The sequence below is a fragment of the Chaetodon auriga genome, chromosome 13, assembly GCF_051107435.1.
Source record: "Chaetodon auriga isolate fChaAug3 chromosome 13, fChaAug3.hap1, whole genome shotgun sequence".
In the NCBI taxonomy this organism is placed as follows: domain Eukaryota; kingdom Metazoa; phylum Chordata; class Actinopteri; order Chaetodontiformes; family Chaetodontidae; genus Chaetodon; species Chaetodon auriga.
Genome location: NC_135086.1, coordinates 6,744,883 through 6,767,820, shown reverse-complemented (window position 1 = coordinate 6,767,820; position 22,938 = coordinate 6,744,883). Strand labels below are relative to the sequence as shown.

Below are 22,938 nucleotides of genomic sequence, written 5' to 3'. Positions count from 1 at the left end.
GATGTGAGGGTAAGAGAGAGAACCAGTGAGATGAAGAGTAAGAGAGGAAGCAGAAGAGATTGAACTGTCAGCAGCTTGACTTAATCTTTTTTTCTCAAGATGGAGATGAGACTTGAGTCAGTGTGTGTGTGACTCTGTGTGTGTGTTTGTGTGTGTGTGAGCCAGACGACTCCATCCAGTTCTGAAGTAACCTAATCTAGGATGGAGACCTCGTCCACCCCCCCCACCCCCCACCCCCAATAAACTTAGAAGACCGAAACTCTAAATCCCTAATAACTAGCCTTTGTCGATCCTAAATTACCCCTGTATCACAAACACACACTCACAGACACACATACGAGGAGAGCGAGGGGCTTATGGGTGCACGCTGCACATGCTTAGGCTCACAGTTTTGCAGTTTATTAGTGCTCGAGGCAGGGAAATACATAATTCAGGCTGTGCAGGCCACAAACTAACCAATTGTCTCTCTTCAGCAGATGCCAGGCAGAGGGCCGGATCATCGGCTGGCACCACGTTATGAAGAGGTGGAACGTCAGTATGCCTCCTTACCAAGGTACCGCTCCTTATCCTCGTATGAGGAAGTCCAAAAAGTAAATGTTTTACTCTGCTCTCTGCTCCCTTTTGCTCCTCGAAGCCTCTGATTAAATCTGTGTAGTCTGTATGTCTTTGCGAGCGTCTCTGGAGGCCTCGCTCAGCCAGGAACTCACCTTATCCCCTCCCTGGGGAGCGCGCACTCAGACAGGGGCTGAAAACTGATCCCTGACTCCGAGATCTGCCCCCCCACCGAAACGCACTTCGGCTTATGCACAATCAGTAGTTGTCAAAGTCGTCGTGAGTGAATTCTCCGGTGTTTTATTCCTTTCTTTTAACTCTATAGCTTCAAACCTCTGCTGTTACAGTTTGCTGTCTGTATGTTTTATTGAATTAGAGAGGCAGCAAAATTCAATACAGTGTTTTTATTTAAAAAAAAAAAAAATTGCAGCACAATCTGAAGAACTGCACTCGACCAGAAATGTTGCATACGTTAACACAGGATAAGGACCTCGTCGTGGATTTAGCTCATGTGACTCAGCTTGTTCTCTGCTTTTCAAATCAGCAACGTGAGCTGACGTCACTGCGACAGCGTTCACTGTCAGTGGGCCCTCGCAGGGCCGTGAGTACAGGTGTTATATCTCAACAAATAAACTTCTTGTGGGAATATTTAACAAAAAGATTGACTGAACCTTTAGTTTCCTGACGGTTCAAGTCATTTAAGAGATAAAAATCGTCCAATCAGGGTTGTGCAAACTGTCAAAAGAGCTTTGCACAAGATATTTATATTGTAATAATTAACTGTCGTTTCTAAAATTACTTTCATTGTTTCATTTTTAGTTTCAGTCAGACTAAGCTGGTTTTGTTTGGTTTTTTTTGCTTAGTCAGATGGTTGAAAAGCCGGGAGGCAGGAGAGCAGAGGACACAGGACAGACAGCCGAGCAGGGACATTAACCACATGACGATCTGTGCAGCACGCGTTCGCCTGTTGCCCGCTGTGCTGTGTTGTTTTTCTCCAGCATGTAATATCGCATTAGCCGACATAAGAACAATAGCAGCTTCCTGTGTGCACTAATGACGTCTTGAAGGATTCTTTCCATGTATTTCTCATGATGTGTCTCCGATGTGGCCAGATGAACATCCAGGTCCAGAACGGCCATCGTTGTTTAAAAGATGTTTAAAACGTGTGTGTGGAACCGCAGCTGTTCGCCGACCATTTAAGCATCTCAATGTGAAACTCGGTCGAGGCATACTATATTCCCCAACCATCATCAGTCACTCTCGGTCTTTCAGCGTCTCATTTTTCATTTGCAACCTTTTCACTCTCGCTGCCTGAAAGGCCTCAACTTTAATTCTCTTCTCTTTCTTCAGTCTATCTTTACATCTCCGTAGTTTTTCTTCTCCTGTGCGCTCCTTTGTTCATTCCCTCTCCTCTCCTCCACGGTCCCTTGTGTTCTCTGCCATTTTTTCTCCATTGCTTTCCAAAGATGAATAGTGCTGCTGTAATGTACTTACGTAAAGCCCCTTAACATGCCTGATATCACCGCGCTGTAAACTCCTGCTCTATCTAAAAATAAGACGCATTCAAGTGAAAATAGAAGTGTAAAATTCAACAGGAGAAAGCTCAGAGTAGTTGTTACTAGCTTCTTCTCACCTCATTTTAGTTTGCCTCTAAGAAGCGACACCTCAGCAGACTCACAAGCCAACAACAAATGTTTGTTTGTTCGCGAATGTGAGAGAGAGAGAGTGAGCAAGTCAGCGAGTGGAATGACAGACAGAAGTTAAGAACGTTAGAAAGTTTATAGCCAGGTTCCCACCCCTGTTAAAACGGTGAGGGATGGCTATTTCACACCTCTTTCGTGTGTGTGTGTGTGTGTGTGTGTGTGTGTGTGTGTGCGCGCGTGTGTGTGCGTGTGTGTGCATGGGAGAGAGAGTGTCTGTGTGTGGGTGATGACTTTGGCAGATGGGAGCGAGAACAGTGATGATAGTTTTGAGGTCTGGCTGTGGTATCTGAAAAGCCTTGGGAAATTGGACACACACACACTCACATACAGTACACCCTGTCTCTGTTTCCACTTTCAGACATGCACTGTAATCCCAAAAATGCTGTGCCAATTTTACATGTAGGCCTCGTGTTTGAAAGGGACCCCAGCGATTTTTCCATAAAAGTCACTCTGACAGTCTGCCTGCCGACAAACTGGTAACACTTCTGAAACGATTTCGACGCAGCTGAAGTCTGATTTAAAACTGTCACGTTGCCAAAAAATGCAGCTTTCTTTGTTTTTTAGCAACAGGACAAGAAGGTGACACATTAAGCGTAGATGTAAGAGAATAAACAGACAGTAACACAAAAAGGGTCATGAGTGTTATCATATATACACCAAATAGATTTTTTTTTGTAGTTTTTTTTGTGATGTCAGTGCAGCATGTATTCATATGTAAGTGGAGGACTGTGTAGGTACGTGTAAGGAGGAGTAAAGATAAACAGGGTAATAATGTAATAAATAATAACAATAGTACTAAAGATACAAAGAGTTGATAAAGTAAATAAATATAAATGTATGGTGTCTTCTAAGTGGGAAATGATGGTTTAAATGCTTCAGATTTAAAGCAGCAAATGTGGTTGTGAAAAGAGACTTTTCCATGTTACACAAGCTCAACTATTTCTGTAAAAATAGCTGATTGTTGTCTGACCTCTAAATTAAAGAACCGCTTTTACTCGTGGGTGAGAAAACAGCCTTACAGACACATGCACGTCCCACCTTCTCGTTCATAATCTCACGACTGATAGTAAACTATTACAATATTGTAAGTTTCCCCAAAACGAACACACCAATCTGAAAGCCAGTCACAGAATAGTCAGATTCACCCGGAAATGTTCCTAAAAGGGACTCCCCTCTTTCTCCCTCTGTCTCTGTTCATCTCCCTCCCTGCCTCTGCATCTCTGCCTCCACGTTTCTCCCGCTGTCAATTAACTCAAGAGATATTTCAGCATCTAGAGAGTCGGAGAAAGAGCTCATGTTTGGAAACCACATCCAGGCTGTTGACCTTATCAAAACATACTATTTTGCCACTGGCCCAGAAATAGCTAGCAGGCTGTGTGTATCTAGTGTCTGCATGCCTCTATACCTGTATGCATGTGTAGGAGGGACCATGTTTGTGTGTGTGTGTGTGTGTGTGTGTGTGTGTGTGTGAGTGTGAGTGTGTGTGTGTGTGTGTGTGTGTTTATGTTATTCCAAGTGAGTCCGAAAATAGCTGCAGGGTTGCTTACTCAGGTACTGTATGTTTGACTCAAAGTCAGTTAACTGGAGCACTGGGTACGTTGTCTGTGTGTATGTATGTGAGGGTGTGTGCACGTCTGTGTGTGTGTGTGTGTGTGTGTGTGTGTGTGTGTGTGTGTGTGTGTGCGCGCTATCACTGTGAGACGAGATTTTGATGGCTCTAAAATTAAAACATGACCCAGCAGTGGATGATGTTTCCCTGCCTAAAGCACAAACACCACCGAACAGACTGTCAGTAAACGTACTGCATGAAATCCAGACCAGTCTGTTGGAGGTTTATTGTATATTTTTGTGACTGCATGAAAGCGTTTTCTAAGTGTTTACTACTAAAATCACTTTTGACGACAGTAATTTAACCTGATTTTAGAAGTTGCAACCATTTTGCTGAAATAATAAAATAATGTGCTTGTAGAATAATGCTAAAGAAAAAACAAGTTTGGTGTCATCCAATGGTCAACGTCAACATTAAATATCATCATTTTAGTCCATCAGCAACATGTGGCCCATTCAAACATTCATCACTTCACCTCATCATGCATTCAGTGCTATATGACCTTTGCTCAGAATTCAGAAAATAGCCTTCGTCTTTACTCTCTCGCTCTTTAAATTTTTTTTTCTAAGATGGAAAGGGAACATAGACAAAGTAGTAAAGGAAAGAGGTGAGGACGCAACAGCGCATGTCCTTTCATGGCAAATCCCCCAAGGTCTCCTTTCACTGCCATTTTCTTGAAATTACCTCTCCATCCTCTTCACCCCCCCGTCCTCCACATCTCACCTTCTCTCTGTATTTCACCATTTTCCTGTACTTCTCCCCTTCCATCTCACTTTCTCTCAGTGGTGTGATTATACTGAAACAAAGGACCCCTGTTGAGAGTGTGTGTCCCTATACCTCTGCCCATGTGAGAAGCAGTTTGAATTTTAAACACGGGAGGACATTTGTCGAGGACTAGGGCTTATTTCCATTTTATTAGATAGTTTAGAGTGTCGAGAGACTGGCTGAGAGAGAGAGAGAGAGAGAGAGAGCAAACACTGCTGGCTGGGATCAGACCTGGAAAGGTGCAGTTAAATGTTTTGTGTCTTAACACCACCTCCCAGTTTGGTGTTAATGTTTGAACATGGGTCTTCAGTGCTCTGTGTGTGTGTGTGTGTGTGTGTGTGTGTGTGTGTGTGTGTGTGTGTGTGTGTGTGTGTGTGTGTGTGTGTGTGTGTGTGTGTGTGTGTGTGTGTGTGTGTGTGTGCGTGCATGCGTGTGTGTGTGGAGAGTGAGGACATTTTGGCCCATCCTCACAACTTCAGAGGACTGTCAGGGTGAGGTTAAGACTTGGTTTTAAGGGTTAGATTAGACTTAGGTTTAGGTTAAGGTCAGGGTAAATGTTAAGGAATGCATTATATAAGTAGTGTATGAGTGTGTGTGTGTGTGTGTGTGTGTGTGTGTGTGTACCATGTATTCCTCATGTAGTGGGGATCAGTTTGTCACATTATGAGGACAAAACACAGGTCCTCTTAATGTAAATCAATACATTTTAGGATGAAGACTGGGGTTAAGGTAGGTCATGGTTTTGGTTACTCTCCTGCAAATGAATGCAAGCCTGCGTAACGTCCCCATAAGTTATGTATACACTAATGCATGTGTGTGAGTGAGAGAGAGCGTGTTGTTCTTTTTATTAAAAACCAAGGTTTGCTTCCCTGTGGTTTCGTGGCACCCCTTTCTTCCATGAGCCCGTATTTCTTTTCAGGGCTGTTTTTGAAGCCGTCAGCGGCGTGCGTGTGAGCTTCAAAGCGCACAGGACTGGACTCAGTCAGCCTTGATTAAAAACATGATTTTGCTCCCAGAGGAGTTCTGTTGATAACAGCGATCAGTTGTTTGAAACACAGCCTTGACCCAATTGCATTAGCCAAACACCCTTTCCCATTTGTCCTCGTTATTACTCTTATTGGATTAAAAGAGCCAATCAGAATTGCCGTGCAGGTTTCTGGGAAGGCTGTCACTTCCTCATTGTAATGATAATTGGATGATTGGTGATTAGAGGGCAGATGTTGTGTTCTGTGTCTTGTCTATTTTGGGTGCATTTCCTCATTTGCGTCCCTCCACTTTCTGCCGTTCCTCTTTGCATCTTTCTCTCGTTCAGCCCCTCCTCTCCCTCATTCGCTCTGAACTTGGGGTGAAAAGGACATTGTTGAATAATTTTTTCACTCTGCTGAGGAGGGAAACGAAAATGTCTCTCTCTCCCTCTGTCTCTCTTGAGAAGACCTCCCAACCAGGCCCGAGGCTTTCCCAGACCACTTTACAACTGCTGCACAATCCAGCCCATTGTCCAGTTGTTTTCCTGCGTCTCTGGTCTCGAGTCTCTGCTTGTTTGTTAGCCACGCAGGGGACCCCCCCCCCCCCCTCTCTTTTTCTCTCTTGACCCTAGCTTGTTCCTAGCTTCTAGTGTTTCTGATGTGTTCACCCGTTGCTGCTTTAAAGAGTTCTGGTCACAGCTTTGATCTTGATCGAGGACTCTTAAAAGTCGAGTTGCCACCGATAATGTGTTGCAGAACCACTGGGTCCCCCCATGACAAGGGTATGATATGCTTTCATATGTCTGGACCCCGGGGTGAGGGAGGAAATTTTTCCTCCAGGTCCCAGCCGGTGAATGTTTAACAGGTCTTTGAGAGTTGAACCGGTGTTAAGTGATACTGTGCTCATGTGGCTTAGCGAAGCTCGAACATTCGTGTCACATCTCGCCTGATTCGAATTGTTCTTTTTTGAGCGCAGACGATAGTTCGCCTGCACTTTACAACAGTTAGCTAATTACCAAAAATACTCAAAATACATCAGTGGATGTTATGTTATTATTTATGACTCACCGAAGAACGAGAAGATGGACTGTGCTTCGTTTCAGCATTTGCAGCTGTGAAATGTTAACATCTGGCAGCAGCCTAATGATCCATCTGCCGTCCCTGTGCTGCTACATGCCTCGTTTTCTTTTCCACGAATTCTCAAAGTTATGTTGGGTCGTTGAATGGTAATTAAATGTGTCTGTGCATGCAAAGTTGTTTTTCACAATGACATAAACTATGAAAGGCAGCGTGATGAGCGTGTGCAGAGTCCGAGCTCACATCAGATTCTTTGATAGCAGATGGAGCGTGCTGTAAATGGACATGATGAATGAATCTGGTGAAACAGGAAACGGCTCGTATTACTGCGACAGGTAGAGGTTTGACATTAAAATAAAGCAGTGAGACTGTTTGTGAAGTTAGTCCATGGATGTACACATTCACCTTCAGCTCCACTGTTCTACATTCACTACCAGTGAATGGTGGTCAATTGTCAACTTTTGAATTAATCGCCAGCTGTTTGAGTAATTTTTAATCTGATTCCAGCTTCATAAATGTGGATATTTTCTTGTTTCTTTACTCCTTTATGACAGTAAACTGAATATGTTTGAGCTGTGGACAAAACAAGACATTTGGGGACGTCATTTTAGCCTTTGGGAAACACTGATCAGTGTTTTTCACCATTTACTGACCTTTAATAGACCAAAAAACGAATCGATTAATTGACAGTTAAACTTACTGTGAGTTGCAGCCTTATGCATGACTACAGTTGCAAATACACTTGATGTTTCCCAACACTGCGCATGCATCTGTGTGTTTGTGCCCCCCCCTTGAAAGCCCTTTCATATGAATCCACGACCGTACTTGTGGGTGTGCAGAGGCTTTTACAATCTCCCATCTCCCTGTTGAAAGCACTGTTTCAGAACTCCTCTTCATGTACCAAATTAGCGGCTATTGAGGGATCGTAATTTTGTCAGCAATTTGTATCCTGTGGTCATGCTCAGAGCAAAATGTCCCCAGCTTGAAACTATTACATCTTGCTGTGGGGGAACCTTATTGGCTCAAGATGTGAAATAATGGAGGCCATTTGAATGGGACATGGTATTATCAGTAATGGAGTTCATGATGCTTCAGGAAGCTAGCCGCTGCACTGCCTGTAAGTGGGTATGTATGATTCTGCCCAAACTAAATGTCGCCTTTACTCTGAATCATTTCAGCTGGTATAGATGAACTTGACACTTTCGGGCACTTACACGGTGCAGCCAATTCACTGCCGATGCGATCAATCTGTCTTTATGGCGCACTCAAGTATCTAAAAGTTGATGTGGCTAGCAGCTCTATTTAACGTGACTTATGGCTTAATTTGATGTTGCCGGTTTCTAGAGGTTCTCCGTGCAGTCAGGTCATCGAGTCCTCTCGTGGTGGAGCTTGTGAACGTACAGTACGTCAGTGTGGACGTAATGGAGAGGCAGCAGCATTTGGTGACCCCTCAGCTCATATCTCATTGGTCGTGTTGATCAGAATTTGTTTGCTGAGGAGCCGCCTGCACTAAATTGTTGGTCTGCGTTTTCTTTTTTTTTGTTTTTTTTGGCTGCAGCCTCATCGCTCCGTTTCCAAATGGCATGGCCGTATTATGATGGGATGCGAAACACCACTCCAAATCCCCATTGTTCTGCCCTCTCTGTGTTTCCGCGGCAACAGTCTCCTACCATCTGGAAGGCCCTCATCCCTCAGTTCCTCTCTCTCTCTCCTCTGATGGGTTTCTCCACTGTTCTTCTCCCATCTCATTTTCTTTTGCTTTCACTGTTTCTCTTTTTATTCTCTCTTACTTTTTCTGTGCTCTGATTGAATCCTCTCTCCTGTTTTCTCCTTTCTCGCCGCAGCTTTTTATCATACTTTTCACTTTAAGCACTTTCCATATTACCGAGCTCTTTTCATTGCTCTCCTCCAATATCCTCTTTTTATCCTCCTGTGGTCATTTTCATCTCATTCTCTGCTGGCTTTGTCTTTTTTTCCTCCTTTAACACTTCAGCTGAGTTCTTTAATATGAATGCTCTGTATTATGCTCCCTCACACCTTCACAGTCACTCACATTCATACCCTGATACACACACCAAACGTGCACATACACGGGGGAATGTAATCATGTTAGTTTCCTGCACTGGTCAGTTTGTAATTCATGATATCCAGGTGGATTAATCATATTTGACAGAACTTTATTGACAAAGACAGATAGGAGCCCCTGAAAGGTGTTTAGTTTCATTCGAACGTGAACTGTATGAGCAAGCATCCGGGTGTGTGTGTGTGTGTGTGTGTGTGTGTGTGTGTGTGCGTGTGCGTGTGCGTGTGCGTGTGCGTGTTGCTCTAAAGTAGGGCCCATTATTCTCAGCAGATGCTGACCTTCAGCATGCCAGTTCTCTGGAGGGCAGCACTTGTTTCTCGGCCTTTTTTCCTCTCTTCTTCTCCATTCTCCCCCTTCCTTTCCATTACTTTTCTTTGTTGTCCCTCCCTCCTCATTTTCCCGCTCCTTTCTTCCTTCTCCTTCTTTCATGTTTTTCTTCTCAGGCTCACTCACAGGACATCCATCTGGGAGGTTACTATTTGTCATTCCTTCCTCTTTAGCTTTCAAATCTAAACCTCTGCTTTTTCTTCTTCATCTTCTCCTCCCTGTCAGAGTCTTTTTTTTTTTTACTGGCTTCTCTGGCTAAAGCTGATTTTTGGAAACCCTTCTGCTTCTCGTCTACATCTTGTTCTTTGGACACAATGATCTGGGTCTCTCTCTGTTTCCTGTCCTCGTCATGGGCTGTGTCCAAAACCACGTCCTTGCAGACTCATTCATTGCTGCCTATCTAATGTACACAACAGTAAATTGAGATTTCAGACACTAATCATTGAGTTGCACAACAGTAATTTTGCATTTGTAAATTTGGGGCATTGCATGGTGGGATTGTCGGCAAAAAGCAGCGTACATTCAACACTCAGAATTCAGACCCTGAAGAGTAAAAGTTTTGCAGCGTATAGTAAATAAGCAGTGATTTTGTCTTCTCCCCTCCTCCTCTTCCTCCTCTCCTGTCTGGCTCAGGCCTCTGCAGTCGCATCTCTTTGTCCTCTGTTTATGCGAGCCTTCTATCCTCTTTACATTCTTCTGCCTTCTCTCTGTCCTTTGCTCTGTGGTTGTTTCAAGGAATACAGATGAAGATGTTATTCTTTAGTGGTCTGTTCTTTGCCCGTTGTTTTAATACAAATTTGCCCTGCTATGAAGTCCTCAGTAATTACATCTGAGGCACGTAGTCCGAAGCAGAAAATTAATAAACATGTCAAAAAAAAAACCAAAGGATTGCATCTTCATCTTCGTTAAAGTAAAATAATCCACAATGAAATACCGTCTGATCTTTTTGCAAGCTCTTAAAGCTCCGTTCAGGCTGTCTCACCAGCAATGTTTGACTCAGATATGTTTGGTATTCAGGATTGTTTTTTATGTAGCTGTCCTCATGTTGACCTCAGTCATTAAACCACAGCGGCTCATTGAACGTGAGGTGTGACACAAGTTTCTTCCCATCTTCTGTCAGTTCTTAACAGCTAATAACATCTCAGCGGTGCATAATTTGAGTACAAATATTCACGTTTTCACAGTAAGAGCTGAAATATCGAACTAATGCTGATTCAAAATGTGGCTGCAACAATTTTGACAAAGTCAGGCTCCACCTCACTGCAGAAAGCTCTCCTCTGATAGTTGGTTTGTCCATTTTGTACCTCACTGGGACCCACGGTGCTAATCTACATTACAGAGTTTAGATTAACAATAGCAGCTCTGTCCTGCTCCTTAATTTGGTTTGGGGAAAGTTACGCTCCATTAACTCCAGTCATAACTTGTATTAGATAGTATTACATTTACCAAACTCATCGCTTACTCCTCATCTTCACACTTTGTTCTGTAATGAATGTCCAACCCACAGGTTGCATTCTTGCTTATTTAAGCCTGAAACCCTGCCATAGTATGGGGCTAACGAGCTCTACCCTGTGTCAGGCTTGTTATACCATGTACACAGTGGTCATTTGCATATTTAAGATCATTTTACAGGCTTTACATTATAAAACAAATCAGTTGGAAACATGTAAAAGTCAGCTAGAGACGGAGTTTTCAACCAACCCGTGTTTTAGCTTTAATATTAGCCTACACTAGCTAGCTGTAGCTACTTCTGGGTAAAATCAAAGGCCCATTGTTTCAAAAATTGTGCAAAGTTTCAATGAAAGGTGAATAAAAGATTACGTTAGCTTTGCGTCCAGTGCCGTTGCACGGTTATCGGTGGTGCAGTGCTTGTTAACTTGACCAAAGGCTGCTATTGTAGGTTTGAATGTTATGTCTATGTATTTGGTATGCCGCCTAATCCTGCTTGATAATACCCTTCCTTAGCCTTTGACCCCAGCCTCTTAAGGGCTTGGTGGGAACTGATGAAGTATCATGTGACTTCAAGGGGTCAGGAGTCGAGGGAGGTTTAAGGGTCTCTAACACACACACACACACACACACACACACACACAGACAAACAAGCACCAACACAGACCACATTGACAGCTGAACCAACAGAGTACCATCTCTGACATACACACACATACACTCAGACACGCAGTATGTAACCACTTAACCATAAGTAGGAAAACAGCTTAGTGTCTCATTGGGCTTCTCCTAATAAAACAGCGAAACCTCTTTCTACGGCTTCAGGCGTCACTCTTAATGACTCAGCTCTGGTCTGTTAACAGTTTGTTTTCTCACAATACTCACAGTTAGTGCAGTTGAAGATGCCATGTACTGTACCTGTGCAGCAGGTAAGGGTCTGCCACTCACGCTGGCAGCCTTCACTCCCTGCTTGACGCCTGAACATCTTTGTTAACTGCCTTCCTGGTGCCTCTGGAAACCAGCAGGTTATATATTTTTAGCATGTGCACTCTTACTCTGTGCCACCGCCGTCATTCGTCGGCATTTGTGTCTCTGTTTGTCAACATGTTGAAGTGTACAACTATGAACAACGCGTGGCAGAAACTACATAATTACATGTCTGGATCTCCCAAAGGGTCAGATGACATAATTGGATTTTGAAGCAGCAAAAATATGCATATTAATAAGCAACTCCTGATTTCCTTGAAACTCATTTAATGTTTTAAATCTAATTATTGTGGTGTTTATAATGATGTGACATATGCGACAATAAAATATTTCCTTCATTTTTTAACATTTTCTGAGCGCCACATGATCCTGATGACGATTTTCTCTCATAAGTCAATTTCAAAGATAACTTGATGTTCTTATTTACAGCGCATTGATGTACCAAACTCGGTATGATTAACTAAGCGGTTTAAAACCAATATTAAATGAAATTTGCAAAGACCACAAGATGTGACGCATTTTCATTCCAGTACACTCGTCCCTCACATAGACTTCCCTCTTGTTTCCCGCCCGTCTTTAGATAGAAGATAAAATATTTATCCCACAATTCATTATTTCTCACTTAAGCTTATATTGCCTCATTGTTTGGACTGTGATGCCTCCGTGATTAAAGCTTCATAATGAAGTATCACATTAAGAAGATGGAACTCAGCTAAACTTGGTTTAACTCCGGGGACATTACACCACAGCAGCTCCATTTTCACTGCGGCTCATCAAATGACATTACGACAGCAGTTGTGAAACAATTTGAGCTATTAATCTGTTTTATTACCAGACTGTCAAAATATCGTGACTCTCATTGACAAAGAATCTAATGCTCTTGAATGCAATTTGAATATATGAAGTGCTTTCCCGAGCTCAGACCCACAAGGTGAGCTCTATGAAGCCTCATAAAGAAATAACCGCATTAGAGCCGCAGTAGTTTATCTCCTCGTCTTCGCTCTGTCACTCACCTTAAAAATCGCTCTTTACTCGTCCCTGTGTCTCTCTTTCTCACCTTCTGTAACCCCCCCCGTCTGAAACTTTTCCTCTCATTTCGAGGCAGTGTTGCTCGTGTTTGTGCTTTGGCGGTCGGTTATATTGAGACAATCCATCTGCCGCGCAGAGTTTTTTTAATGTCTTGTGTCACGACGCTACATCTTGTGTCTCTTTCTGAAAGGTATTTGTGTCTCACTGAGACAGGCTGGGATGATCGATGGCTGTGGGGGTGTGTGTGTGTGTGTGTGTGTGTGTGTGTGTGTGTGTGTGTGTGTGTGTGTGTGTGTGTGTGTGTGTGTTTCCACTAGTATAACAGCTGTATCCAGCCCTTTTAGAAAGAGTAAGCGTGAGTGTGTTTATGAGAGAGAGGGGCAGGTGCAGAGGACACATAACAACTCCTTGTTTCCTCTAAATTCCATCAGAAATCTCCTAAATACCCGAGAATTAGAAAGGCTCACATTACTCTCAATTACTGTCAGACGTGGAGAGAAATCTTTCCAATTATCCTTTCAAATATGTAACCTATGTACTCTGGACATAACTAAGAATATCAAAGAAGTCGCTCCTGAACAGGTATCACACGGCTGGATTTCACTGAGCCCTCGATGGCTTCTCTGTTCTGCCTGGAATGTTTTCAATTCTTTCATTTTGCTTTGATTACTCTCTCAATTATGTTAAACTAGTTGTTGCATGTGCCAGGAAGCTGTTCTCATTCATTACATCTGTTTCTCTCTTTCTGTCTTTCTCTCTGTCTTTCTCTCCCACACACACACACACACACACACACACACACATGCACACACAGACCACCAGCCTCCTCATTTGGTCTTAACTCCTCTCCAGCTGTGTGCCAATTTGCCTCCTCCAGAGTACGTGGGGTTTGGGAGGGGGTGATTAGGAACGAGCACTGCATTTAAGCTAAGGTTTTCTGTGTGTGTGCGTGTGTGTGTGAGTGTGAGTGTGAGTGTGTGTGTGTGCATGCATGCCAGTAATGGCTTCCATCCTCATTACCCCATAATCCCCAGCTGCTGTGCAGTGCTGACTGGGTTCCTGGAGGGAGAATTCCAAACTTGCCACCGGATTTACAGTGAATTCCCTAAAGATTCCCACTGGATTTCCACTCCAATCCCAATGTGGCAACTCTCAGAAGATTCTGCAACTAATGATTAGTTTCACTATCAATGAATCTCGTTTTTTAGGGCTTTTATTCAAAGTGCTTTGCAAGGTGTCTGCCGCTCATTCACCCATTCACACAAGCACTCACACCGATGGCAGGAGGCTTCCACACGGGGTGACCGTCGGGAGCTATTTGGGGTTTTCTGAAAAATGGTAAAAATAGCTTTAACAGGCCAACGTCTTTCCAGATATCCCATTAAAATAAAAATATTCTATAAAACTGCAAAAAGCACATTCGAAATTTGGTTGTGCTTATTTTCTTTTGACCACTCGGTTGTTTCACCGTTGAAACTGTGTGGCTTCTACTTTTTCTGTAAATGTTTCCAGCACCTGCTAAACCCCAGCCCTCCCAGAGATCCAATAAATTGACAGCGTCTTTCCATATGTTGCCCCCACTTGATTTCCAGTCGATCACTGTTACACTGCCCACGGGCGGTGACAGAGGTCACATAGAAATCTAAGCAGACCAACCGAGAAGCTGAAGTTCTTTGGTCGGGGCCGTACTAGCCAGTTAAAGTAACTACTGAAAGATCACAGGGTTGAAATGAAAGCTAGAAGTGAGGTGGAATCAAACTTCCTCTCTTTTCAGGTGTCTGATCTGCCAAATTGTCTTTAAAATGATGAAGTAATACCGACCGCTTATCCTCTTCTCGTTTTAATCCTCTTCCCTCCACACTATTCTAAATCCTTCCTTTCTCTTTCCATATTTCTTCTCCTTCCCATTTTAAACTTGTCTAACTTGTCTCATGGCCCGTCGGCCTTTTCTGCTTCATCTCATTTTCTGTTTAAGAGTTGGCCACAACTAAGTGTTTGTCTAAATGATAAGTTTGTTGACAAAAGCTGCTGATGACTTAATTACCTGTGAATTTTACAGATGATGTCTTTTTCTTACGTCCTGCTGCTCCGTCAACGTATCTCCCTCGCCTCTCTAGCTCCTATCATCCTCTTATCATTGTTCTCCATCAGCGTCCCTCAGACCTCCCCCTACTCTTTTCCTTCTTATCGCTCTCTGTCCTGTCTTCTTCACCTTCCAGTCACCTCTCCGCTGCTCTCATCTCTGCCTTGGTGACACTATCGGGGGCCAAATGCTGAGTGACGGATTGACCGGCTGATATGGGCACAGGTATATAGAGTCAGAGACGGATAGCGAGCCGTGCAGATTGGCTGGCAGGCAAACTCGTAGCCATAAAATGTCTAAAGAGAGACAGAGCGAGAGAGTCAGACAGCTGGCAGACCTGACGTGCTGGTAGACGACGGCACGGCTGTGGCTATCAAGACGGGAGATATTTGAGCCATGTAGCTGATACGCTTCCCAGAGTGACTTACAATAAGTGTAGCAGAATCAGTCGAAAAGCGGCGGACAGATGACAGATAGGTTGACAGATGAGTTGACGGAGGAGCAGAAATGTGCTGTGTGTGTGTGTGCGCTCACACACACTCTGACGGTGGATATGGAGCCAGGAGGGGCAGAAGCAGACATCCCAAACATGATGGGCATGTAGTTAGTTAGACACTTTCCACTGCTGACCACCCAAAGTGACACTCACAGGCGTCAGCAAGGAGACCACCAGCACTCTGCGTGCGTGTGTGTGTGCGCTCTGTGCAAGTGCTGGTGCACAAATCTGCTATGATCGAGTCTGTCTGTCTCCGCGGTCGTGTGCACATTAACATTATCTCCAGGCAACAGGCAACAGGTCAACTCTGCGATTGGCTGGAGACTGTGGAGCCCCACCCACTCAACTATGCATATCAATGATAAGTGTCATTATGACACTCAGTGAGAGCAACATGATTCTGCTCTGAGCACACTTTAGCAGTGAAGTACACGCTCCAGCACACATTATTTTGAAGTATATTCATCTAAAATAGTGCTGAATTTCTAAATATATGCACACATCTAATCTCGCATGTATGTACATACACAAACATGAATACACATACAAAAATAGAAGGATTAAGATTAATGTTTAAAGCATAAATGAAAGAAAGGAAACGCGAAGGAAAATGAGTCCAATGCAGTCAGATCAGAAGAGACACAAAGACAGAGCCGTAAAACGTAATACCTCATAATGTCAGCTATGTGGACGACACACGCTTGTGTACTTGCTGTCCACTGCGCACAGGACATCGATATCTATTAGCAGGACCTGACTGGATTACCACAGCTGTGTCTGTGTGTTTGCGTGCATGTTAACTGAGCCCTAGCCTACTTAAAACTGTCACATGTCACTTATATTCTGTTGCTATGTGATCTTTGGCTGGGATGGGCTGTGTGTGTGTGTGCGCGTGTGTGTGTGCGCGTGTGTGTGTGTGCGTGTGTGTGAGTGTGACTCTCCTCCTCTTTTCTGTCTTCTTCTCGAATCCAAAACAAATAGTTTCAGCAGGTTTTCATCAATATTTTAGCCAGTTAGTCAACAGATTTACCAGAGAAACTGGCAAGAAATGCAGCATTAGAATTTGCTGATATTTTCTTAATGAAAGACATGAAAAGAGCATCACAGACCAAACAAAAACAGCAAACCCTGACATGATCCTCACAGTGCCAGCAGTTGGTTGATGATTTGTTTTATTTTGGGTGATTTCAGGCAGAGCGAGAGGCTAAAACTGCATCAGGTCGTGGTGTCATGCAGGCAATGCATGTTTATTTCACTGATTGCCTTCTACGACAGGATGTTGTTTTTACAGGATCGTGTGTTTATCTTACTACCGCTGGCACCGTTTTTGAAAATGATATGCCTATAGCTTTTTTCTATGGAGAAACAGTAGTTACACTAAGCTAGGTTTCAATCCAAGCCCGAGTCCGCCAGCATCAGGCAGTTATTCAGAGTTCAGTCCCTGAGATCAGCAGTCTTACAGTCTTCTCATCGCTCCTCACGGATCTGATGTTTTAGCCTGCTGCTGTTTTTCAGCTCTTCAGTGGAGCCGAGACTTCAGGGGACGTTTAAGTCACATGCTTGTCTGTTCCCGCTGCGTTTTGTTGGATTTTGCTTTTATCGACACACCAGTAACTGTTACCAGTAACTGTGCCGCTCTCTTCTCCAGACGAGGTCCGTTGGATCCAGCCGACTACCCCATGCAGCCCTGGTCAGGTCATTACCAGGGACCTCCCCAGACCCCACAAGGGTACCCTCAGTCCCCGTCCTACCCTAACCCCAACTCCCAGCCTTGCCCTTCCTACTCCGGCTACCCGCCTGGCCCCCCATATGCACGGGCAGGTGACCCTCGGGGCGTGGACCCAGGGTACTACCCTCACCCAAGGTAACTGAATGCAAAGTTTCGTTACGTCACATAATGCTGTGCACAGAGGCTGACATCTTGTTTTCTGCTCCTAGCTCCCAGCAGAGGGGCCCCTTGCGGCAGGACGTGCCCCCATCTCCCACCCCTCCTCTTCGTGGAATACGGTACGACACTATGACGCGTGGAGCCGGCGGTGGAGCTTACAGGTAGGGGCGATTTGTGGAAGAAGGTAATCCCAGGTAAATTCTGAGATCTGAGATCCTCCCGTGTCAACATATAATTCAGTTAATCTGTTGTAACACCTGATCAGTGCTCTGAGAGGTTACTTGTCAGAGAGAAACAGCATCCTGTCATACGGAAGATGTTCCAGCGTGCAAACAGCACAAAAATTCACTGAAATCTGAGAACATGTTTGACTGCTTACAGGCACCTGGTGGATCCCAATCCAGACCAATATGGCTATACTGGGGAGGGAGGGAGACAGCAACAGCAGCACCAAACCAACCCAAGACAGAAGAATGCCATGACTGCGGCTGTGTAGACGGATCAGGTCCAGAGATGAAATGAGCAGAATGCCAAATGCTTTGTGTCGTGCAGCTCTTCTGCTTTCGGCACTCCAATGAAATAGAGTTGAATCTTCTTAATGGTGTAATTTGAATCGCCATCATTATCAAACACTGTCTGTGCTGTTTGAAGTATATGGTAATACACAGACAAGCAAGGTAAAGGAGGTTAATTATAGAGTGGCCTGCGTAATGCATAATGTCTTGTTGTTTGAAGTCATTTAAATTGCTTTGAGTCTTCAGAGAGGGTAGAATTAGCAGGGTTTTTACTTTTCACTGTACTCTGATTGACTCGTCTCTTTCAAGAATCAGTCCGAGCCACAAAGGTAATTGGATCCATTTAAATGAAGGCAATGAAGGCGTCCATACAGCTCGACGCATTCATATTATATCTGGTGGTTTCCCTGCTGCCGCTCCAGAAACGAGACAAAACATAAACATCTAACGTGTAGTGACAGAAATAAACAACAGCCTTTAGTGTCAGCAGCGGATTTATTTCAGGCTGAAGCTGTTGACAAAGAGGCGATTGTGAGGCTTCGGTCTCCTCTTGAGGGCGAGTTGAGACGTTGAAGATGATGGAAGAAGTGTTCCTGTGAACCAAACCTGTGTGAATGACAACAAATTAGTCTGCATCATAACTGGCCAGTTACAGAGAGTATATCCATTGATTTCAGATTGATAATAAACACACGGCCTTTCAAACTGGGATGACACTTCCAGTTTGTTATTAAATGAAGTGTAACAGGGAGAACGCCACTATACCAATCCTTAGGAAAATACAGATTTTATACTCGTGATTAATCTGACATATCAGTGTTGTTTTCTTAGTGAATAATGAGGACATGAATAATTGAAGTGCACTAAAGCACAGTAGAGCACTGTTTCAATTATCTTTATGAATAATAATATGTTTTTAATAAAGCTATGATCGCTTTTCATTTTATCCAAAATATTTCTCTCGGTAGAGATGAGTTTAAGTAATATTTTGTAGCACAGGATTAGGTGTAATCCACGTCTGAAACCACTCCTGGCTGTTGGTTTACAGCAGTAAACAAGTACTGAATCTCAAATTTACATTCATTTCTATTCATTTCGGGACATCTGACCATTATTTGAATACTTAACTTTATTTAAAATGACCTCTGCTTGAATGTATGAAAACTTCTAGGGTTACATTTTCACAGTCGTCTGTACTTAATCCGCGGTGTCAACCTGTGTTCATTGAATCATTTCAGCTCGGCTGCAGTTTTTGCTCACTTCTTGGTTTCCTGTCAGACATCAGAGATAATCCATCGCTCTAAGCAAGAAGCTGACGACCACGTTTTTCAAAGTTTTCATCAGAACGATGATCAACCTGCGAACTTTGAGATCCCGGAAGAAACTCCGTTAAGAACAAGATGATCATTTTGTAATAATGCTGAGGCCTAAGTCGAGGTCATACACCAAAGAAAGATGATTCCAGCACTTCATTTTACACTGTTACAGCAATTTTTTACTGCCGGGCGTAACTCCTAGTATGTATTTCAAAGCCTGTACTCAAGCATCTAAACAGCTGCATTATCAGGGAAGAGCACATACAACATAAGATAACAGTGATTAAACTTTATGGACAGCGATGTGAAATTAGTTGGGAAATGTAGGAAATGAGCAAAACTAGAGTTTCTTTCATAAAATGTATCAAACCACTAGACTGTCCTATCTTGAGGACTCATACTGACCACTCTGTATTACTGAGCAGCCTCTTTTTCTCCGTTGTCTGTGTATGCCATGTGCTGGATGTGATGGATGTTCACGGCACATCCCTGTGACCTGGTGGTGTGGGCGTCGCCGTGCGCTGAAGTGCACACAAGTCCTGCTAAAACGTGAATTCAGAGTGCTCTTCTCGGTGCTGCATCGTAGCGTATATCCATTTAGCCACTTACTAAACCATCAATTAAGTGTAACTTAGAGTCTAGCGTAACATTTCTGTGTTTCACTCCACAAAGCTCAGCAGTATTAACTTCATTGAAGATTAAATGTTAAAAATGACATTTCAGGATTAGGTGGATGGCATTTATGTAAATGTGACTGAAGAGGAAACCCCACCAAAGCGGCTATTTAGAGTGGAAATCCACAGAAAAGATTGCAAAGGCTGAAAAACATCTCGTCTTGCTTGTTTGTTTCAGAGATCTGGATCTTGAATGCAAAGAGGAAAGTAGGCAGCAGGTAGGAAGGAGAGCTAACAGAATTTGGACCGAAGAGAAACAGTGAAAGGAGGGAAGAGAGGAGTAGAAGTGAAAGGACATAGAGAGGGAAGAGGTGGACTGATGAAGAGAGATAAAAGAAACGAGCGATAGGCAGAAAGTATGGAAGGACGGAGGTGGAAGGAATGGGTTGAACAGATACAGTGCAAGGCCCAGAGCGCCTGTGTGCTTCACAATGGTTTGTTCAGAGAGTTTTCAAAGAACAACAGAGCAGAGGAAAGAAAGAAAGTTCACAAAAATTGGGGCGGCAGTTGATCTGCAGTAGGAGGAGGGTCACAGGAGTGGGCTCGTATTGACTGAATGTAATGACTTTGGGAATTACTTACGAATATTTATCTTTTTCATGCTATTATCACTTTTCAGCACCAGTATGAAAATTAAACCTCCGAATCAAACTGCCAAAGTCTTACTGAAACTACAATAATGAAGCAGAGTTTGAGGAGGTGGTCAGCTCGCCTGTGGACACTAAAGTAATTCACACGCCCCTTTAGATCATTTGCTCAGTGTTGACACGGTGGCAGACGGAGAATGAATAGTGTGTCTAGCTTTACCTCAGATGTGACAGAACTTGCAGCAGGTCAAATGAGAAATGAGAAATTGGCATTGAAAGGAAAAACACTGACGGTTTTATCCTCCCAGGACCTTCTGGGCGATGCGACAATATGTGAATGTGTAGCCAACATAGCAAAACATGAAGAGTTCTGGTCGTTACCAAAAGCTTAGTTTCATTCGTTTGGATAATCATAGCTGTCTGTGTGTCACAGTGAAGAGTGAACATGTCGCACCAGAGGAACTGATCTACTGGGGTCACATAGTTACAAACCGCACTTCTTTAAAGGTATTCTGTGCAGGAATTGACTGTGCTGTGTCCGCCATTTTCAAAGCTTCCTCTTGGATGTGTGCTGTTACGGTCTGGCACCTGGTTGCTACCTTTCCATAAAGTCCCGACCTCACCTGCGTGCTGTTATTGGCCGGGGGGATACACGCCCACTGCCCAAAGGTAGCAGCCCAGAAACATCCCGACCACAGCGGAATAAGAAGGAAAAAAAATACAAGTCCACCGCCGCACACTTCTATGGGTCATAAGAGATGATTGAGAGGGATTATTTTTGTGTGAGTCTCCACTTTTTAGGAAAATCCTGCACAGTAAACCTTTAAGACTGAATGATCAGCATGCAAACATGCTAACTGTGTGTATCTGAATGCTGGGTCGGTGCCTGATGAAGCTTTATGGAGCTGCAGTGTATCGAGATGTGAAAATTACATGAGGGTGTATTATTGTTACTCCTACGCGATTCACACGTATGTAACTCTTCACAAGCATTTATTTTTTATGTATTTCTTTTTAATGATAGTCTTTGTTGTTGGTTCAGTTTCAGAGCCGCAGACTGTTTGGATGCTTTTACCATGTTACTGCAGGAAAGAGGTACACCACAAAGTTTGACCACTTTTTCCCCCCAAATTCACTTCTTATTGGTATTTATCACTCTTATATATGCAGTTCATATTGAAATAATTACCTGTAGTTAGGATAATAAGCAATTTTCAGTTTGCTTCTTCGGAAATTGGCAAGAAAAACACACAAAAAAGGCACTTTGCATAGCATGGTTAACACATCAAACACTCTGAAAGCATGGCTCTGTGGTTTTTGGCAGTACGGTATGAGTTGCACAAGCTGAAGGTACTAACCAGAGCCTTCTTTTTGAAGAGCTCTGGTACTCCTGGATCTCCTTTTACAGAGACCAGAATATGAAGGAGCCAACTAAACAACCTCTCTTTCTTAGAAGTATAGCATTTTTTATTCAACTGCTTGTATCCAAAAAACAAAACTCATTTTATAATGCTGTAACAGTAACAATGATTGTTTTCCTACATTTTATATTTATGTATATAACACAACTTTTTTTTGCATTAAAATATTCATTTTAAAAGAGGATTTGCTGAAGATGTCGTACTTTAAATGTTTCACACATGTGCTTCTTTTTTAAACTACAGTGCACGCCCAGCACATCTGCTCAGGTTAATTAAATATGAGTCAGGAGAAATTATTTCCCTCATGTCCCCCGTACACTGCAAGGTGAGTCATTAACATTGCCAACCCAATTTAGTCCATAATTTAAGCGGCAGATAAATTGTACCTTTGTGATAAGAGATAGATGTTGGCCCCACATTAATGCAAGACTAATTATCAATTAGAAAAAGAAGATAAGGTGTACTGATTGTGGCACAAAGTTTTTCGAGTTTTTCTGGCGCAGAGCCATCACACCGCTAGGTCACATCCCTCCGATTATTAAGCATTTAGTCGCAGCCTGTGGCTTAAGGTGCGTTCTTATTTATCTGACACTATGGGTGCCGGACTCAGGCTGCAATCAGAGAAGTCAGTAGTAATGAGACACAGAGGCCAAGGGAATGTTTTATCAGTCAATGCTTAATTAGCATATCCCAGACCTTTCAGCCAATGGGGAGAGGCAGAGGAAGTAATTAAATTCTCCTGAGTCAGTGCCAAGGTTCACTTTGTGCAAAGTGTTCAGTATGGATCCACAAAGTGTGTGTGTGTGTGTGTTTTGTGTATTTTCAACGCTCAATATTCTGATTATAATGGCGATTTAAGTCTTAGCGTTTGCATTAATGGGTGTCAGAACTGAAATTAGTTAAAGGCATTAATTGCAGTCTGGACTCTTCTCGCTGTCTGAATCGAACGTGTCAGTGCAACGCAGCAAATGAGAGGAGTGAGGAAGGACTGAACGGCCGGCTGATGAATGGGTAAACTCCTGACTCTTGATTTTTTTTTTTTTTAGCTGCCTGGATGTCTGAGTGAAAGACTGAAAAGTTTGCTTAGGACTTCTTGTGGATGTGAAATGTTGCTGTTGACCTCACATAGAGTCCTCAAAGCACTTTGCAGCTTTCAGAAGCTTCAAATCATCATTTTGTTTCACCTTGCAGCCCTGAAGGCCGACCGTGCAGGACGTCTCCAGCTTTAAGTAACAGAACATTAACGAGCGACTGCTGAAGAAAGTCCGACATCCAGCAAGCCGTCAAAGTGAATGTTCATCTTCAGGTGATATAAGGTACTGATGCTGCACACAGTACCTCACTAACATGTAACCTGTAGAGACGCTCCACCAGTTACACACATCAGAACACCTGATTGGTAGCAGCACATA

The 22,938-nt window shown here is 43.3% G+C and overlaps 1 protein-coding gene across 3 annotated transcripts in view; it reads left to right on the top strand.

The window, feature by feature from the left end:
- LOC143330157 (partitioning defective 3 homolog B-like) overlaps positions 1-21,858 on the top strand; it is a 186,221-nt gene extending 164,363 nt beyond the window's left edge. For 2 of the 3 annotated variants that reach the window (XM_076746437.1, XM_076746439.1), the window contains exons 23-26: positions 474-553; positions 16,774-16,989; positions 17,064-17,174; positions 17,395-21,858. In XM_076746437.1, the coding sequence (XP_076602552.1) occupies positions 474-553; positions 16,774-16,989; positions 17,064-17,174; positions 17,395-17,509 (522 nt within the window). In that variant the 3' untranslated portion in view covers positions 17,510-21,858. The remainder of the gene's footprint in view (positions 1-473; positions 554-16,773; positions 16,990-17,063; positions 17,175-17,394) is intronic. The other variant, XM_076746438.1, reaches the window with a different exon arrangement.
- Positions 21,859-22,938: the final 1,080 nt, after the last annotated feature.